At 38.2% G+C, this 21,076-nt stretch overlaps 2 protein-coding genes across 5 annotated transcripts in view; one reads left to right on the top strand and one right to left on the bottom strand.

The window, feature by feature from the left end:
- Nucleotides 1-8,563, top strand: part of LOC139944839 (F-box-like/WD repeat-containing protein TBL1XR1) — a 64,497-nt gene extending 55,934 nt beyond the window's left edge. For all 4 annotated transcript variants that reach the window (XM_071941962.1, XM_071941963.1, XM_071941964.1 and 1 more), the window contains exon 13: nt 310-8,563. In XM_071941962.1, coding sequence (XP_071798063.1) covers nt 310-336 — 27 coding nt within the window. In that variant the 3' untranslated portion in view covers nt 337-8,563. The remainder of the gene's footprint in view (nt 1-309) is intronic.
- Nucleotides 8,564-12,294: 3,731 nt separating this feature from the next.
- On the bottom strand, nt 12,295-16,819 carry LOC139945519 (RING-box protein 2-like). The gene is made up of 3 exons (XM_071942892.1): nt 16,428-16,819; nt 15,123-15,170; nt 12,295-14,043 (listed from the first exon to the last, which is right to left on the bottom strand). Exons 1-3 carry the CDS (start codon nt 16,633-16,635, stop codon nt 13,925-13,927), a joined length of 375 nt encoding a protein of 124 aa, XP_071798993.1. The 5' UTR covers nt 16,636-16,819; the 3' UTR covers nt 12,295-13,924.
- Between the last annotated feature and the right edge of the window lie 4,257 nt (nt 16,820-21,076).

The following is a 21,076-nucleotide window of genomic DNA, read 5'->3' as shown; positions in this document are numbered from 1 at the left end:
CGGGAAAACAATTCCTTATAAGGGAAGGCTGTGCACGTTGCACGTATCGCGTGATGTGGCACAACTGTTTCAGCCGTTGCTCTCGACCAATAGGAATGAAAAGCACAGGTGCAAGTTCGCGTGTCATGCCCATGTTTCAACACTTTTTACTGGTCAATAAACAGGTTTATACACACCCACGTGACGCGCTCTCCACCAATAGGAATAGCAAAACTGTCGGAGGTATTTATGAATAGGTTTTATGAACACAAAAATCTTTGAGTTATACTTAGTTTTTTCTTTCTGATTTTTGTTGTTGTTTTTCCACAGGTGTGTGTTTTGGATCTGCGGAAATGATGCAAACCATTGCAGAGACCCACAAGGAATTTTTTGTACCAGGATTGTGTAAAAAAAAAAGATAAAAAGATACAAAAAAATTGGTTGGACGCGATGGACAGCACCCTGTGGGAAGGACCAGACCCCAAAAAAAGGGGGTAAAAAATAGTGAGCCGAAAGATTCAAGGGGCTTTCCCCTCATGGTGGTGAGGTGTATGATGTCAATCCGTCCCCTGATTCTATCCAAGGGTCGGGGCATGATGACAGGGTCACAGGCCAATGGTTCGCTAGATGAATCGGAGCAAGACGGCCTAGTACAGCTCACTCCAGCGGTGACGTCACGGAGGTAGGAGACCCTTCTTCCTCCCAGGTGGGCGGGGATGACTCGCCAACCAATAATGGACTTGCAGCAGCTGCTAAAACCGCCTCTTTATATTGTCAGTATCCCAACCCCCTCCCCAGGCAAGGAGTGGATCAGCCCTCGTTTTCTGAGCATGACCGCAGTGACCTCACACTCATTGTTTGCAAGTGGGGACCTCGACTCGAGTTTACAGTGCGCCCTCGTGTAAATGATTGCCTCGCCTTAACCGCCAAAAGCTCGTCGTCGGTGAGGAAAAAAAGCAGACCCGATAGTTCAGCCATCAAGGGGGCAGTAGTGGACCATCCAAGGAGGGACCATGAAGGGAGTCAAAAGGTCATAAAATTTGTCAACTTGTCTACGGTGACTCAGGGATTTTATTACTGCAAACTTGTGACATGATCTCTGCTGCCTTTAACGGCCGACGTTGAGGGCAATATTTGACAAAAAAGTGAGCGGGTGCGCCTTTGTAGTTTTTTGTTGTTGTTGTGACATCTGCTATTGATTTAAGGGGGGTTTGTTTTTATAATCGGTAAAGGTCGTAGGTCAGTCTGTCGACCCTATCATGAGAAAGGTCATGATAAAGGTCAATGACCCTTTTTAAGCCTATCATAGACAAGGTCAAGAAAACTGGTATATTTTTCAGGCTATCATGAGAGAGGGGTCATCAGGGACCAATCTTGGAGATGCCTAGCAACAAAAAGTTAATATGTTGTAGTTTTTTTCCCCTCGAAGTTAAAGACAATCCAATACTATTAAAATTCATGGTCCTTAACGCGACCATCATTACCATGCAGAGGCCAATTTTGTAGCTCTGCTTACCGCCAAATTCAATTATCATTTTCGCTTACTTTGCAAGGAGACAAAGTTCAAAGCTATAAGTGAAGAATTTCTAGTAATATGGAATATGCATGCGCATAAGCCAAAATTCCCTGCTAACCCGTGAACTACGCTTGACGTAAGCATGGAATTCCCTGCGTCCATAAGCACTGGTTCTTTACTTACTGTAAGCAGAGCCATTTAATTGGATCAAGATGTTTCCCTGTTCGCGCTATCTTTAAGAAAACAGCCCAAAGCTGCTTAGCAGAAAGTGAGCATGGACGAGTCCTAATGGCTGTACATTACAAGTCAAATTTGTTTTAGCCCAAAACTAATGTGATGAATGATACCTTCTCATTAGGATCATACAATTACAACATGTGGTTAGTTCCTGCTTCATCGAATTAAAAATGTGACGTTAACTCTCCCCAAAAATACCTTTATTCCTTTGTTAAAAAAGTCTGTTGATGGACAATCAGTTTGGGCATGAGGACAAATGTTATAACTAGATTGTTAAAAATCTCTTCTTTTTTTCATTTTTTTTTTTAAATATCGGGAGTTGTGCCAATGTCCCCAATCGTGCTGAAGGGTATTAAATGTCCATAAGCCAAACTCTGGACCCTCCCCCCCCCCCCCCCCCCCGAAAGAAAAAGCTCTTCTGAATATTCAACAGGTTGCAAGGAATATAATGGACCAATCGCATCGAGCTTTGATTAAAAATTTTGTAATTGCCTTCCATAGCGTTACCGCTAACAGACAATTTGATTGGCTGTAATGATAGCTTTAAACAATCAGGATCCCAAACAAGGCTCGTTTTGAGTTCTTTTAATTTTTGTTGATTGCAAAAACGTAGGGTTTTTTTTCTTCTGTGAGAATAAAATATCAAGGCAAATGAGTGTGAGTCTCATTTTTGGAGTCTGTACACTTTTGCATGTAAAGATGGCCCCCCCAGTCTGTACACTTTTGCATGTTAAGATGGACGCCAGATGTCAATGTGGGCACTGTGTATGAACCGTGGGCAGTTTCCAAAGCCGTATTCGAAGAAAGGCGCTTCTGCGATGGCTGTGGCAGTAGTAGACCTTTTTTCATATTGCCACCAATATTAAGGAATACCTGTAACAACAGCCGCAGCCACAACCTCGTCCCCAGGGTGTGTCGAGTGGTTACAGGGTTGACGGCTCTCTCACCCTGGTATTGGATCATTTGCATATCCAAAAAATTTGCAAATTAATATAGTCTGGCTACTGTTTGAAATTCACATCTTCGTCATAATCACGTAGTACGGTACCAGATTTGATAACTTGTTTGTACATTGTTGGTTGCCGGCAGCTGGCTGTACCTATGAATATGGAACATATTCTAATATTGTAAAGTCGTTGTCCAATCAGGGTCCAAGTAAGGAGTTTCCATCCCAGGGTTTACTATTGTAAACATGGTTGAAAATAAAGTAATCATGGGGACGAGGTTGCCGCAGCCACCATTTGGACACGGCCTCACAATCCCATAAAAAGGTAGCTTCTCTACATTAGGTATAAAGCGCCCTCTGTTGGTCACTCTTTGTCAGGCTGACCCAACCTTGATCTTTATTACCTACCATATGTTGCCTTAATATTTCTGTGTATTTGTACAGTGTGTATTTTTGTTGTACATTTTCGTTAACAAAACACCTTCACATGTTTAACTTCTTAGAGAACTGAAAAGATTGTTTTCTTGAACCAGTGAAATCTTGGTCCCCATTTCATTAAGCTTACAAAATTTCAACTAAGCAACAAGATGCAGGAAACCAGTTGCAAATGGCACATAATGACATTGTGTTTTGGCTGGTAGTCTTGTTCTGGTAATCAAAAGTGATGCAACTCTATGAAAATGGGCTCTGGTTGAAGACAACCAAAATGAAAATCGCATGACCGGATAAAAACTCATGGAAAGTTGAAATAACATAGCCTCTTCAATGTAAACAAACATATCTGGTTCTGCTGGTCTAATTTCTGTTTGTGGTATTAATACAGGCCTGGAATTTCGTCTTAAAAAGGGCAAGGCCATTTTAATTTTGAAAAGGGTACTTCCATTGAACAATCGATCTTACTGTGAATGGGAAACTTTTGAAGTGGCACCAAGGCCAACACATGGGGCAACAGAGCCCATGGCCTCCATTGTATGCATGTAATTCCAAGCCTGTAATAAACAAATATTGGATGAACATGAGTGCATTCGTGCAGAATTTAATCAGGTGAAAATTTCTGGGTTATTTTATGTTAACAAAGCAAAGCCGAATATAATGGGGAACCCAGACATCCAGTGACAATGCAAAGAGGAATTACATTCAATATTTGATTTATATAACTCGCACATAGATCCTTGCCATTTGTATTTTGGTCACGATAAACAAATATGGACATGAAAACTTGTTCCACCCCACATTCTGAAAATTCCTTTTAAAAACTTCCAAACAATGTTGAAGACACCATGAAGACTCCAACCTTTTCCTTTGTAACTTTACCTTGCCTCCTTAAGACAAACTGGCAGGGAATGTTGTTCCCAAAATCAACAGTGTCCTATAATTTTCCATATTGAATGGGTATCTGTCCAATATTAAAGTTTGGAGCATCTTAGCATTGAAGGCATGACAAAATAATGGATGACACATAAAGGACACGTGTTCCACCAATCAAATAACAAGATCTGTGTGTGTGGTATACAAAAGAAGAACGATGGTTTCTTCATGGTGTAGTTTTTTTCCTGTGATACACACTAGCGGGAAGTTATACTCTTTACTCTTTGGAAGGTATTTTCTTTAGAGAAAAGATAAAAGAAAAGCTGTAGCGTTAAACGTGATTGTCCACACATGTCGGCCTGCACCTATGTACTGTTTGTAAAGACACTAAAAGTTGAATCCCACTTTGTATATGTTTGTAAAACTTGTTTAATTTTTTATTTTGTGAGTTTCATCAACTGAGATAATGTTTACTTTTTAAAGCCCTAATGTAATGCTCTAGCCAGCAGGACCAGTTAGCTTGTCATTTTATTGCTTTGTAAGGTTTGTCACTAGTTCATCATATATTATGTTAATAAGGGGTGTGTTTAAAAGCTGAACTGGTCGGCCAGACCAATTGGAGACAATTCTCACTGGTCCTTTGGTGTTTTAACTGGTACCTGGCCAGTAGACCATTTCTAAGGGATAACACTGATTGTTTTAACAAAGTCAGTCAAAACCAAATCATGTTTTAGAAAGATGATTGTTTCAACACTGAACTAGTCAGCCAGACCAACTGGAGAGAATTCTCACTGGTCCTCCCCAGGTGTTTTAACTGGTACCTGGCCAGTAGACCATTTCTAAGGGAGAACACTGATTGTTTAAAAAGTCAGTCAAAACCAAATCATGTTTTGGAAAGATGTTTTGACAAACTGCTGCTTTTGTTTTGGTCAAGACTGAATTTGTTGTGTTTTTAACATGGTTGTCGTTATTTTGGGAAGATTCTTTTAATCTTTGTCTGCTGAATGTCTCATATACTTTCATTTGTGGTAGGAACAAATCATCAACTAGAATTTCCAATAGAAGTCTCTTTTGCTTTTCGAAACCTTATAATGAATTGTCTCTAAAATTTATTCATCCCCCCCCCCCCAGAAAAAAAAATTCTGGGAAAATCAAAGTGAGGCCGTATCCAAAATGGCGACTACACTTAACAGCTATGGCTGTTGCTAAGGACATCCTATACTTCAATGCATGATGACTCGGCAATCCAGCCTTTGCCGAGCTGTAGCCGCCAATTCGGACATGGCTTGAGGCGTATGCGCAAAATGGTCTGGTGCTGTCATGTGGCATTTCGAGTTGGTGGTAAATTCATTTGAAGTCGCTTATAATGTTTGTGTCGTGTTGTAAGAAACGTGAAACTTTCTTTACAACAATCTCCTAAAACAAAACACAAAATTTTAAAATTTGCCTAAAATTTAGGTCTTGTAACTAAATTAAAATAAAAAAGCCTGAAACTGATAGGCAACCCATGTATACTATTAAGGCCAATTACTATAAAATAAAACATTGAAATGTCCTGTTTTTTTGGGGAGGGAGTTCAAAGTAAGGGGAATGGGGGCTTAATCAAGCGAATTCAAGAATGGCGTTGGCTGCAGCTACAACATTGAAGAATTAGGACTTTTCGATGATCTAGCCATGGCCGCTGCTGAATCAATGTATTCTGACATTGCCTATAGCTATACTAAACAGTGCATTGAAGTATTTACAGCTTTTACTCACTGTCTACCTCTCTTAATTAGCAGTGTAAACAATGAAGCCTACCAATGTTCACCAGAAAGGGTGTTCTGCGGCCCCCTCTACCAACCATTTCTGAAATCAAGTCGGCCAAAAGCAAGATCTAGTTTGTGAGACCTTTGAGCTGTGTGAGAGAATGTCTTGCCAGCAGACACTGGTCGTCTTTTGTATATTGTTTTAGACTGGTGCCACCATGGTTTTTACTTTAATAGCAGATACATTTTTTGCTCAGCAACTTTTTAAAATAAGCCATTTGCAATTTTAATTGGGGTAGACTTGCACAAGACGTCACTGCAGTCAGTCAATAGAGGTTGCTTATTGGTCCATCTAGTGCGCATTGCTGACATGGTTGTATGTTCCCATTGGTTCATCAGAAAAGGTGCGTTTTCACGGTTGAACCAATAACAGTTGAACTGGCTATTCATTAATCAATGACCAAAACGGTTATTGGTTACTAGCGCGAAAATACACCCCTGGTGGCGGTATGACATCAGTGCATAATAGACCTTTTCGCAAATACCATTGCGCAAGCGCAGACTGCTGAATGAGGTGCATTGTGGGATAGAAATGGATCAAATATCGGGTGCGTTCGTTTAGCTTCCCTGGGTCGACCCCGGTGTGTGGCGGTTTTTTTCTTTCAGGACGAACGTGTGCGGAAAGTTACCCACGTTCGTCCTGGAAAAAAACCACACCACACACTGGGGTCAACCCAGGGAAGCTAAACGAACGCACCCTTAGATACCAGCTAGACCACAATGCACCGTATTCCAAGCTTTACCCGCGCGCCCCAGTGTTTGCGAAAAGGTCTATGTATGTAATGTCTGGTGCAGTGACTTGCCTTGTCGCCATTAAATGTTCAATTTGAATTCCTCAGACTAAAAATATCGTTGCAATGCACATGGTTTAGGACAAGCTTTTGTATGGAAACCTCCAGATAAGCCCCAATATGTCATTCTCCCAGGGGCGCAAATAATGCCTTTAGAACTTGGTAGTCACCTACTCCTAGGGCTGAAAAAGGGTTACCCATTTCACAGTCTATATGGATGTACATGTAGGCTTGGGTATCATCAGTCTGAAGCCTGGCCGGTAGAGCAGAAAGCACTACCTCCCCAATTTTACGTAGCAAGTGCAAGTGTCAATCTTAGTGCTTTGTGAAATCGAGCCCAGTGTCTGTCTTAATCATAGAGTTATATATAAGAACTCAAGGGCGCACTGGTGATGTTGCTTGCACAAACGGGACCGCAAGGAGACTAGCGTGCCATTTATGATTCTGTACCCGCGTTGAATATGAAACACATGTTTGATTTTTTTTATTGAACGCTCACGCAATGCTGTTTGTTCAACTTACGAAATGGCCGCACAAACACAGCTGTGAGATGGCTGTTTTGTCAACTTAGAAAATGGCCGCATGCATGCATGCCGGGTGTCGCGTATATAGGCCAGTGCGCCCTCTAGTTCTTGTACATGTATGTAACTCTATGCCTTTGTTCCACATATTTCATTTGAAATTGTGTATGAGTGGTAGCCATGTCTATGCAAAGGTTTGCCTCTAACCAACATGTGATAAAGCAGCACTGGATTTAGTTTGAGGAATTCAGCAATCCATGTAATTGTATTACTAAGCAGGGCATTATACTAGAGATCAAGTCTAACTCACAAAGCCTTATATTGGACCCTGGTTTTGTAAGTACTAAACAATCAAAGGTGCATTGTATTGCCATTTTGGTTTATCATTTTGGAGCATTTTAGTTATTCATTTTGGCTTCTGTATGATTTGAAATATAGAAGGGCTCAAAGCTGGCAACGGGCAAGTGGGAACCTATAGCCATGAATTTGTTGTATTTATAAAGCCTAATCTTAGATTCAAATTGGCGGCTGCAGCTCTCGCTACGAATGTTATCTAAGGGTGTTGCTAAGGATGTACTATACTTCCATGAATGATGACACGAAAGTATAGCGGTAGATGTAGCCACCAATTTGCCTTATACGCCTTGTTTAACTAGGGGTCAAAGGTGACAATAGAATGCCACTGATTGTAGAGTTAAAGTTTGAAGAGCTGGCATCTTTAAAGACAATGGACACTATTGGTAGTTGTCAAAGACTTGTCTTCTCACTTGGTGCATCTTAACATTTGCATAAAATAACAAACCTGTGAAAATTTGAGCTCAATTGGTTGTCGAAGTTGCGAGATAATAATGAAAGAAAAAACACCCTTGTCACACGAAGTTGTGTGCTTTCAGATGCTTGATTTTGAGACCTCAAAATCTAATTCCGAGGTCTCAGAATCAAATATGTGGGAAAATTACTTCTTTCTAAGGTTTTATGCTAGTAATTATTTTGAGTAATTACCAATAGTGTCCAGTGCCTTTTAGCTGAAGAGTTAATCACATAAAAAAGGGATCACTTTGCACAGGTGCTAAAAAAGAAAGTGGAAATCTTTCTCCAAATGATTTATTTAAAAGCATTTTGCCAAACTTCAGCATCTTCCGTGATTCTCTTCGCTTGAAACTTGCAAGCAAAGAAGAGAGTCGTTAAAATAATGTGTCTGTTCTGAGTTCCCCGAAGTGAAGTGTAAATTGAATTTCTGTTCATCGTGGAGACTAGTGATATAATGGAGTTGACCGTGGGCAGAAGCACAGTGGGAAAACAATTGATGCTTTAAAGTAAAAAAAGTACAATTTCTACATCACAGTTTGTATAAAATTTATGTCTGTTGCCACTCACTCTCACGTGTAGTGAATACTCCATTTTTAATAATAAAAGATAGAAAATTCATTTGGGTGGACATGTGTTTTACCAAAATATACCTTGTTGTTTTGCGTCCTTCATTCTGTTTGATTGTTCTGCGTCAAGTACAAACTTCTGTACCTTTCTTTTTGGGCTTCTTCCAAATAATTATAGTTAAAAATGTTTTTTAATATTGGCAAAGATTTGCAGCTTGTAGTCGATTTAGCCTTGCATTGGTGTAACGTTTTGCTGTAAAATGCACTGAAAATCATGGGGCTTATTTAGCCTTGTATTTTTTATCACACTTTGTTCTTAAATGCTCTTTGCATTTTTATCAAATTTTGCTCGAAAATGCATGAAAAAGTCATAAATTTTGAAATGCTCAAAAAAATTATAAGGCTTAGAGCCTTGTATTGGTTATCAATTTTTGTTCTAAATTGTTCTTGCATTTTTATCAAATTTTGCTCTAAAATGCACGAAATAACTCTAAGTTAAGCTGTGCATTTTTATCACATTTTGCTCTATAATGCACAAACACAATCATAAGGCTTAAACCTTGCATTTTTATCAAATCTTGCTCTAAAATGCACGAAAAAAAAATCGAAAGGTTTAAGCCTTGCATTTTTATCGAAGTTTGTTCTGTAATGCAAGAAACAATTATAGCATTTTTATCAAAATTTGCTCTAAAATGCAAGAAAAAATTATCAAATGCTTAAGCCTGGCATTTTTATCAATTTTGTTCCAAAATCCAAGAAAAAATTATAAGGCTTAGGCCTTGAATTTTTATCAAATTGTGCTCTAAAATGCAAGAAAAAATTATCAAATGCTTAAGCCTGGCATTTTTATAAATTTTTGTTCTAAAATCTAAGAAAAAATTATAAGGCTTAAGCCTTGCATTTTTATCAAATTTTGCTCTAAAATGCAAGAAAAATTATCAAATGCTTAAGCCTGGCATTTTTATCAATTTTTGTTCTAAAATCCAAGAAAAAATTATAAGGCTTAAGCCTTGCATTTTTCAAAAACTTTGCTCTAGAAGGCACAAAAAAATTATAATGCTTAAGCCTTGCATTTTTATCAAATTTTGCTCTAAAATGCACCAAAACAATTATAAGGCTTGCATTTTTAAGCCTTGCATTTTTATCAAGTTATGCTCTAAAATGCACAAAAAAAATTACAAGGCTTAAGCCTTGGATTTTCATCAATTTTTTTCTAAAACGCAAGAAAAGAATATAAGGCTTAAGCCTTGCATTTTTATCAAATTATGTACTAAAATGAACAAAAAAATTATAAGGCTTAAGCCTTGCATTTTTATCAATTTTTGTTCCAAAATCCAAGAAAAAATTATAAGGATGGTTTTTTTAAATTTTTTGTTCTAAAATCCAAGAAAAAATTATAAGGCTTAAGCCTTGCATTTTTATCAAACTTTGCTTTAAAATGCACGAAAAATGTACAAGGCTTAAGCCTTGCATTTTTATCAAATTTTGCTCTAAAATGCAAGAAAAAATTATCAAATGCTTAAGCCTGGCATTTTTATTAATTTTTGTTCTAAAATCCAAGAAAAAATTATAAGGCTTAAGCCTTGCATTTTTCAAAAGCTTTGCTCTAAAAGGCACGAAAAAATTATAATGCTTAAGCCTTGCATTTTTATCAAATTATGCTCTAAAATGCACCAAAACAATTACAAGGCCTCTCATTTTCCTAAATTTTTGCTATGAAATGCATGAAAAAATTATAAGGCTTAAGCCTTGCATTTTTATCAAATTATGTACTAAAATGGACAAAAAAAATTATAAGGCTTAAGCCTTGCATTTTTATCAAATTTTGCTCTGAAATGCAAAAAAAATTATCAAGTGCTTAAACCTGGCATTTTTATCAATTTTTGTTCCAAAATCCAAGAAAAAATTATAAGGCTTGCTTTTTTATAAATTTTTGTTCTAAAATGCAAGAAAAAATTATAAGGCTTAAAGCCATTGGACCCTTTCGGTAAACAGTGTTGTCCAAGGCCCACACTTTGTGTACCACAACTTCTATATCAAATAAAAAACCTGTGAAAATTTAGGCTCAATCGGTCATCGGAGTCGGGAGAAAACAACGTCAAAAACCCACCCTTGTTTTTGCGCATTTCGCCGTGTCATGACATGTGTTTAAAATAAATCCGTAATTCTCGTTAACGAGAATTTATATTGTTTTGCTGTTTTCTCAAAAAGTAAAGCATTTCATGTAATAATATTTCAAGAGAAGTCTTTCACCTATGCCTTCTGTAAACCGTGTAAGTTATTTGTAAATCTGTGAACTTTTATTTTTTTTCTGAACCGAAAGGGTCCAATGGCTTTAAGCCTTGCATTTTTATCAAATTTTGCTCTAAAATGCACCCAAAAAAATATCAGGCTTAAGCCTTGCATTTTCATCAAATTTTGTTCTAAAATTCAAGCAAAACTTATAAGGCTTAAGCCTTGCATTTTTCAAAAACTTTAATCTAAAAGGCACGAAAAAATTACAAGGCCTCTCATTTTCCTAAATTTTTGCTATGAAATGCATGAAAAAATTATAAGGCCTTGCATTTTTATCAAATTATGTACTAAAATGGACAAAAAAATTATAAGGCTTAAGCCTTGCATTTTCATCAAATTTTGTTCTAAAATTCAAGCAAAACTTATAAGGCTTAAGCCTAGCATTTTTATCAAACTTTGCTTTAAAATGCACGAAAAAATTACAAGGCTTAAGTCTTGCATTTTTATCAAATTTTGCTCTAAAATGCACAAAAAAAATTACAAGGCTTAAGCCTTGCATTTTTATCAAATTTTGTCCTTAAATGCAAGAAAAAATTACAAGGCTTTAAAGCCTTGCATTTTTATCAATAAGTATTCTAAAATACAAGAAAAAATTATAAGGCTTAAGCCTTGCATTTTTATCAAATTATGCTCTAAAATGCACAAAAAAAATTACAAGGCCTCTCATTTTCCTAAATTTTTGCTATGAAATGCATGAAAAAATTATAAGGCCTTGCATTTTTATCAAATTATGTACTAAAATGGACAAAAAAATTATAAGGCTTAAGCCTTGCATTTTCATCAAATTTTGTTCTAAAATTCAAGCAAAACTTATAAGGCTTAAGCCTAGCATTTTTATCAAACTTTGCTTTAAAATGCACGAAAAAATTACAAGGCTTAAGCCTTGCATTTTTATCAAATTTTGCTCTAAAATGCACAAAAAAAATTACAAGGCTTAAGCCTTGCATTTTTATCAAATTTTGTCCTTAAATGCAAGAAAAAATTACAAGGCTTAAGCCTTGCATTTTTATCAATAAGTATTCTAAAATACAAGAAAAAATTATAAGGCTTAAGCCTTGCATTTTTCAAAAACTTTGCTCTTAAATGCACGAAAAAATAGATAAGGCTTAAGCCTTGCATTGTAATCAAACTTTGCTTTAAAATGCACGAAAAAATTACAAGGCATGCATTTTCATCAAATTGTACTCTAAAATGCAAGAAAAAACTATGATGCTTAAGCCTTGCTTTTTTTTCTAAAATTTTGCTCTAAAATGAACAAAATAAAATGCCAACAAAATTATAAGGCCTTGCATTTTCATCAATTTATTTCTAAAATGCACGAAAAAACATACAAGGCTTAAGCCTTGCATTTTCATCAATTATTTTCTAAAATGCAAGAAAAAAATATAAGATTTTAGCCTTGCATTTTCATCAAATTTTGTTCTAAAATGCAAGAAAAAATTATAAGGCTTAAGCCTTGCATTTTTATCAAATTTTGCTTTAAAATGCTCTAAAATGTCGTGTGACAAATTTTAAAATGCAAATTTTGCTCCATGAGGTCTTGCATTTTTTTTTTTACTTTGCTTTAAAGAGCTCAGAAGAAAAAAAACGTGAGGGGAAAAGCCTTGCATAATTGTCACATTTTTATCTGAAATGCATGTTAATCGAATTTGCCCAAATTTAAAACTAATAATAATAATAGTTAAGTCTTGCCATATTTCAGTATTATTCAAGTCATAATTAAATTAAAAGAAAATTACAAAATAAGTTGGGAAACACTCTATATTCTATATTTATTAACTTGCTCACATTTCATTTAAGTTCTTTCACTCAAGTTACAAAGAACTACATAAACAAATATTATTAATTAATCTGTAAGCACTACAGATCGTGCTTTGCTCAATATAGTGAACATGTCAAGCAAAGTATCACAGCTTTTAAGTTTCTATCAAGCCTAAATTATGTGTTGAGTTTGTCAAATTTTGAAAAAATAAGAAAAAACAAATAAGAAAGGAAAAAACAATTGAGCTCAATACCTGAACAAATAAAAACCTTGCCTTGTTCCATTGTTTTAAAGGAGTCTACAAGATTCAGCTAACAAACCACACAAACTTATATGGTGCGACTTGGGGTCCTTCCGCGTAACACTCATGTTACTTCTATTGTTCAATTTTTCAAAGATTCCTCTGCAAAAATCAGAGAATGCTTTAGTTAGTACACTAAAACGATGAGATAAGTCGAGTTGGCAAGACAAATTATTTTATCGTTTGGATAAAAGATATGCCACTCCTGGAACTCTACCTGTAGATTGTTCTTATCATCACCCCCTTCACCGTCACCGTCCCCCCCAACCTTTATTACTGGGGGATTTTGGGGACGCTAGTTGGCAACAGACATAAGCCAGGTTCATACTTCCTGCAAATGAGAATGCGAAGCGTATTTTAATGTAACATGGCTGGTTGTTTGCAAGAGTTGAACACAGTTCAGCTGTTTTAAATTGTTCTTTGATAATTTGTGACATCAAATCTTGTATTGCATTCGCATTCGCAGGAAGTATGAACCAGGCTTTTACCTCAAACATGTAAATCCATCGGTGTCGGTAATGTGCGCATGCTCAGACCCACGCAAATAATGGAAAACTACCTGCTGAGTCTGGTGCCACCTGGCAATCTAAAGTCACCCATTACAGCCATGAGTGGAAATGGCCTCGGATCGAAATCCCGTGCTTTCAACATTAATTTTGTTTTCACTTCAATGGAGTTTAAAAAGTAAGCCAGATCAACCGATGGGACAAGCTAGAATGGCAGAGCACACGAATTGCCTCAAAGCAGAGTCACACAGCTTTCTTTGGGTTTTATTTCTATATACAGAGAAATGTTTATTATGTACGGACATTGCTGGGTGCCGTTTTGAGCAATTTAACTTCTCCGATGTCCCGCTCAGTTATACTGTCATCACAGAGGTGGCAGTTAGTCAGGGTCCATTTAGAGTAGTGCCCTATTCAGTTCCGTACAATCACATCAGACATAACACTTGGACTCGGCCCTAGTTTCTACCTTGACAGGTGTCCTGTACATGGCCTCATTCTCAAAATGCTGGTGACGTTCAAATGAGGATCTGGCATCCTGACTCACTTGAATATACAATCACTCTCCTTTAGCCTGGTGTCTATTTCCCTATTCTCTGAACCATCCATTCCTGTTGACACAGCGGGCACCGGTTGTTCTGTTTGACCCAGAGTGACATACAGCAGTTATGGAAGGAATGGTTGCACTCGCCCCATACGACTGAAAACAAACAAAAGGTAAAATTAGAGTTGTTTACCACGAATTGCCTGCCCCTAGAAACCCATCAGAAAACTCTTTGAACCTTCAGAGTCCATTAATTTTTGCATAATCATCACTATACACCTTAAACAAAAAATTGAGAAAAACATTTTTGTAAAAGTCTTAAGCCAAAAATAATAATACAAAACAGAATTTAGGTTTTGTTTTAGAAACACAGATACTATAAAACATAAAAAGCATTTGAAAATGTCAATTCCGGTCATGACCTTTACTTTGACCTTTTGGGTTGAGTGGAAGAACAGTGGAAGAAAAACACCCTTGTCGCACGAAGTTGTGTGCGTTTAGATGGTTGATTTTGAGACCTCAAGTTCTAAACTTGGTCTCGAAATCAAATCCGTGGAAAATTATTTCTTTCTCGAAAACTATGGCACTTCAGGGGGAGCCGTTTCTCAAAATGTTTTATACCATTAAACCTCTCCCCATTACTCGTCATGAAGAAAGGTTTTATGCTAATAATTATTTTGAGTAATTACCAATAGTGTCCACTGCCTTTAAATAGTGCCCTCACTGAGTTCAAAGGATGACTTTCGATGGCTTTGAGTTGGGTGCAGTTTAGCGTGTACACACAACTTAGCGATAGCACCATTTGCAAGGGGGTATATCAAACAGTTAGGAACACGTTGCCTTGGATCAGACGAGTTGGTCTATAAAAAGCGTTTGAAATCGTTTGTTAAATGCATATGGTTGGAAAGATGTTTTAAAAGTAGAATACAATGATCCACACAAATTTGCCTCGAAATTGCGTGGTTTTCCTTTTACTTTGCGAACTAACATTATGGGAGTTTTTTATTTGACTCCCATAAATGGCCAACCGTGTTAGTCGACGAGGTAAAAGGAAAACCCTGCACTTTCGAAACATGTTTGTGTGGATCATTGTATTCTACTTATACAACATCTTTCTACCCAATGCATTTTATGGGTTTTATGCATTTATGAAATGCTTTTCAAAGACCAACTCGACCGCTTGGAAAGCTTTTTTCAAGTCTAAACCCATTTTTTTTTTATACTTGCTCTCTTACCAACACATTCCTCTTGTTTATTTTCTGTCTGACAACGTAAACAAGCATCTGAAAAACAAAATTAGAGATCCAAGTTAGAATTGATATTATAAACATCTTACAGAGCTGATCTAAGTTCTGCAGGGGTGGCTGAGTGTGTGATAATTACCACCTTTACAAAAGACTTACAAATAGCAAAGTCATACCGTTTGTCATTGCAGATGCGCATCACTAAATAGCATGGCGCCGATGATAGTTCAAGATTCTTCATAAAATTACACCAAAAAGAGCTTACATAAAATTGTTCTAATGTATTCTTCTTATATTCTTATTAGACAATGGTAAATGACAACAGGGTGGGGGAAAATCTAGGCAATTTGTGGGTTTCTATTTGAAAAATGGTCTACTCTCTGATGCAATGTACAACTATGGGTGCGTTCGTTTAGCTTCCCCGGGTCGACCCCGGTGTGTGGCGTATTTTTTTCCAGGACGAACATGTGCAGATAATTACCCCAATCGTCCTGGAAAATAAACCCGCCACACACCAGGGTCGACCCAGGGAAGCTAAACGAACGCACCCAAAAAGGGGCTAGGGCAAAGAAGCAGAAGAAATTGAAGCCAGCGTATTGGCACTACTTGTTTGCCATCTAAACTGCTTCTCAATCTCAGCAGACTGCTTAGCTCCGGGCTCTGGTAATTTGTTGTCTTTTTTCTTCAAAATATTTCCTCAATGGTGTTCCGAGTGTTATGAAAGGATTCATTGGGTATTAATGCTCGAGTTCTTAGAATATGTTTCAAGTGTCACTGTCAGGATTTTTGAAAATGGAAAAAATGGGGCAAATCTGGCGACTAGTTGTCGAAATTATACATGTTGGACCATTTCTCAGTATTATGACAATACTCATAACCCACCGGTCAGGCCGTCGGTAGGAGGGTCACGTTACTGCAACTATGTCCCCCCCCCCCCCACCCGGCCCCCCCCCCCTCGGAACTTACTTATTCAATATATTTATAATCTTATACATAAGGTTTACCGCGAATAGCAAAATATCAAGAGAGGGCGCTGTTGAACCCACACAAAGTATAGGCGATGGGTGCGCGAGTTGTGCGTGACAGCATTCACTGCTGTAGCAAATCTGCCCCATCTGCCTACCCATAACGCATTGCGGTTCTGAATCGCCATTAATCTTATTATTGATATAACTATTATAATAACAATTATTGAGTCATTTAAAAATCAAATTCAAAGAATCCTTCCTGTTTCCATGTCTTTCTTTATTCTTTAATTTAATTAATAATATTCCCAAATATACTCCCAAATCTTACCCATTACTTGAACTCTGCATATTGCACAGGTATCACATTCTACATCCCAACTCCACATAGCAACAATGTTCCATTTCTTCAACGTAAAAGGTTTATATTCAGTCTCTTGTTTCGACACCGACGAAGATTCCGATTTAAGGGGTTGCTGAGTCGATCCCGACATCGTCGAACAAGTTTCGTCTTTCATAACTGCTTCTGAATCCGCCATTTATGTCCAGCAATAATTATAGGTTGTTTACAAATGTAGACTAGATATCACACTCTTTCTTTGACGTGGTTTAACAGTTCTTGGAAAGAACAAACATTGATATTTCATTCATTCATTTAGCAGACGTAATGTTCGTCATTTTTCCGTCAAGGTTTTTCCTTGTTCCGTACTTAGTCAGAACCCGGATGCAACAGCGCGTGTTTTAGTCCAGTAGACGTCTGGGTACATAATGATTGGGCTTATTTGACCTCACGTGTGACCTTCAGCGATAAAAACCATTGATCTCCTTGAATGACGTCACGGTTTGGGTTGGTTGGGGGGCGTGGCAGCGGGTTAGAACTTATCCGGGTAATTATATTAAGTCGTGTAAGTTAGTATTTTCACGTAAAGCAGAGCATTGACCTAGAATTTGGAGGAAGACAATTTAGCCTCCTTCCACCCCCATGCCCCACTCCCATGGATGGGATATAATGATTGTGTCGAGTGGCGTACAAATTGATTAGTCAAAATTAATGTATCATTACGCTACGTACACGCTTGCCTCACAACAAAGACTACTGCTGCAATGACTACCGCTTATCTCACTGTTGGAAAGAAACCCCCCAGATCATTAGACATTTTATTCAAAGGTATGCAACATGGTATGCAATAAAATTCACGACATCGCAAATAATATTCGCAGACGTGTGCGCACATATTCGCGACTTGTTTCGCGACATTGCATACGTGTGCGCACATATTCGCGAATTGTTTCACGACATTGCATACGTGTGCGCACATAATTTGCGAATTGTTTCACGACATTGCATACGTGTGCGCACATATTCGCGAATTGTTTCACGACATTGCATTCGTGTGCGCACATATTTGCGAATTGTTTCACGACATTGCATACGTATGCGCACACGTTTGCGATATGCGATGTCCCTTCAGGGCCACCATACTAAACACCACATCAAACCACAACCCATGTGTATGTGAGTCATAAAACTGAACCTTGAACCTCCGGGTCCTTATGTCCGGTCTAATGACTGATGCAGTCAAGACATTATGGGGCCCAACTTCATAGCGCTGCTTAACGGAAAGCAAATTTGCTGTGCTAAGTAGCAGACAACATTGCTTAACAGTGTAAAAGCGTATTTCACACAGGTTTTAGCAAGACATTAAAGGGAAGGTACACGTTTGGTAATTGGCAAAGACCAGTCTTGAGTTCTCACTCGGTGTATCCTAACATAAGCATAAAATAACAAACCTCTGAAAATTTGAGCTAAATTTGGTCATCGAAGTTGCGAGAAAATGATGAGAAAAACCCACCTTTGTTGGACGAATTTGTGTGCTTTCAGATAGGAATAAAAGACTTCTAGCCAGATGTCTTTTATTATTTTAGTGGGAAATTACCACTTTCTCAAAATCCATGCTACTTCACAGGGAGCCGTTTCTCACAATGTGTTATACTATCAACAGCTCTCCAACGCTCGTTACCAAGTCAGTTTTTAAGTTAATATTTGCTTTGAGTAATTACCAAACGTGTACCTTCCCTTTAAGGCACGTGACGTCAAGTGTGTTTTCGTGCAGTAAGCACCGGAAGGTTAGCACGCTTACGGTTAGCATCTAAAATCGCGCAGTAGGCCAAATAATAATTAAAAAAATACCAGTTGATCGTCCGGATATTTTCCAAAAAGAGGAGGATGAGGGCCTTTTTTATTTATTTTCTACTTTTTTCCAAGATGGCCGCATATGTATTTCAAATCAAACAGGCCGCCAATTCTTCAGTTTGAAACCACCGCGGCGCAAACTTATTTTGATCTATTTGTTGCACGATGACCCGCATTCACGTCACAGGGTTGGATATTATTACACTAAAAGATTTTCTGGAGTGGTAGCCATTCACTAATTTTGTTTTATGAAACAGACGGTTACACGTGTTCGAGATCATGCATCAAGTTAGATATTTTTTTTCAAAAATCTAAAATGGTAAAAAAAAAACGATGCAGCCCCCAAAAAGGATGCGGGCGCGGGGGACGATCAGTTGGTATTTCTTTTTTTTATTGGCCTAAGCACACACTCAGCCGTTAGCTCTACATGAAATTGGGCCCCAATACACTGAGTTAGTGTCTGGATACTCATAAATTTTGGCCCAATTTTATAAAGCTGTCAAGATAAAAAAATACTGCTTGACTAAATTTCTTTGCTAAGCAAAAATTGAGAGTGAGGCACCAATCACAACAACGTAAATAAGTCAATTTTGGCTCTGGTAAACCTGTTTCTGTTAAGCAATATTAATTTTCTATGCTTAGCAAGTGTTTGTGCTTACGTGCTTTGTGAAATTGGGCAATGGTCATATCATGTCATTTATTTCATGAAAGGGGAAAGTACCGTCATAGGAACGCTGTCACGTGATCATGGACAGTTCCTGTTTAAGTAGAATCCATTATTTGGGGAAGAGATCTATCCAAAGTTCACTGAAACACATCAAACAACTTGATGACGCGTCTCGTCTTAGTTACACAAAGATGTATTGAGTGTATTTGGGACAACTGGGGTCATCACGGCTGATGTCCCACTTTGTTGGGCGTTTTTTGTTTGTTATACCTCGGTAACAAACTGTGAAGTTTGATTGGTCGAGAACAATCACGTGACGTGCAACAAAGGCTCGTTGAAAATAAAGGTTGTAGTTGACAACAGAACTTCGAGAAGAGGAATAATCAATTATTTACCGAGGTATAATAATAATATAATATCGAAGTCTTATATAGCGCACGTATCTACTAATATACTCATATTGTTGCACGATTTGATAGGGGTCCATGGGTTTTGTACACCCTCGGGTGCCATCCCCCCCCCCCTTGGGTGTACGAAACGCCATTGACCCCGTCACAGCGTGCAGCAATTATTGTATACTGATCACAGTCGCCATGGGGAAAGAATGCCACAATACTCCTAGCCTTGCTCAAGGCAGTCGAATTATTCACTCCGAAAAAAGACCGCCGCTGTATAAAAACCCACCCGTATTCACTGTGCGTAACATCGCACGACACGATGCCCCCGCTATGGAGGACGGAAAGTGGACATCTGCTTTTCTGGTATCAGAATTGCAGAAAAGCAGATTTAATGGGTTTTTGTAGCAATTTTTTCTCCTTTTCTACTTTTCTGCTACCTGAAAAGCAGATTGATCGTTTTTTGAAAAGCATTTTCTACTTTTCTACTTTTCTGTTACCAGAAAAGCAGGTTTTACTTTTTCTCCATATGTTGGCGGACGAAAAGTGGCCTTTTGCTTTTCTGATATCGGAATAGTAGAAAAGCAGATTTAACGTTTCGTGAAAATGCAATTTTCTATTTCTCTGCTTTTCTGCCACATGAAAAGAGGATTTTACTCTGGTGGACGAAAAGTGGCCATTTGCTTTTCTGCTATCAGAATAGTAGAAAAGCAGATTTAACGTTTTGTAAAAATGCAATTTTCTATTTCTCTGCTTTTCCGCCACCTGAAAAGCAGATTTTATTCTGGCGGCCGAAAAGTGGCCATCTCCTTTTCTTCTTTCAGATACCGGAAAATCATATTTTACCTAGGTGGCCGAAAAGTGGCCATTTGCTTTTTCGCTTTCAAAGGACGGCCCGTGAACGTGAACCATAAAACACGCACAATGCACGGGCGCCGAACTGTGTTTGTGTTGGGGAACCAATCACGTCAATCAGTCAGTCGATACTGGAAGAAGTATATGGAACGCCAAAGAGGCATTTAATCATCGGTGATGGTATTTGCAACCGGAAATTTGTCATCGGTGGTGGTCCTATGCGATCGGTGATCAATTTTAGCGAGCGGTGATAAAACACGATCAGTGGTCCATTTTAGCGATCGGTCATGCATATTCACGATCGGTGATGGTTTAGCGATCGGTCATGCATATTCACGATCGGTGATGGCTTTTTGCAATCGGTCAACTTTAGTGATCGGTGGTGGCTTTTTGCAATCGGTAAACTTTAGTGATCGGTGGTGGCTTTTTGCAATCGGTCAACTTTAGTGATCGGTGGTGGCTTTTTGCAATCGGTCAACTTTAGTGATCGGTGGTCGCTTTTTGCAATCGGTCAACTTTAGGGATCGGTGGTGGCTTTTTGCAATCGGTCAACTTTAGAGATCGGTGGTGGCTTTTTGCAATCGGTCAACTTTTGCAACCGGTGATGGAAGTTTGCAATCGGTCAACTTTAGTGATCGGTGGTGGCTTTTTGCAATCGGTCAACTTCAGGGATCGGTGGTGGCTTTTTGCAATCAATCAATTTTAGGGATCGGTGGTGGCTTTTTGCAATCGGTCAACGTTTGCAGCCGGTGATGGAATTTTGGGATATCCGAATTTTGCGTCCGGTCGGTGCAGGCCTACTTCAAAACCTATGATTGTGTAGATTGTTGATATTAATTGTTGTTATTTTCTAGTTCACACCACCGTGG

The sequence above is a fragment of the Asterias amurensis genome, chromosome 12 (assembly GCF_032118995.1).
Source record: "Asterias amurensis chromosome 12, ASM3211899v1".
Classification (NCBI taxonomy): domain Eukaryota; kingdom Metazoa; phylum Echinodermata; class Asteroidea; order Forcipulatida; family Asteriidae; genus Asterias; species Asterias amurensis.
Note: the sequence above shows the minus strand (reverse complement) of the source record. Positions and strands in the feature narration are given on the sequence as shown.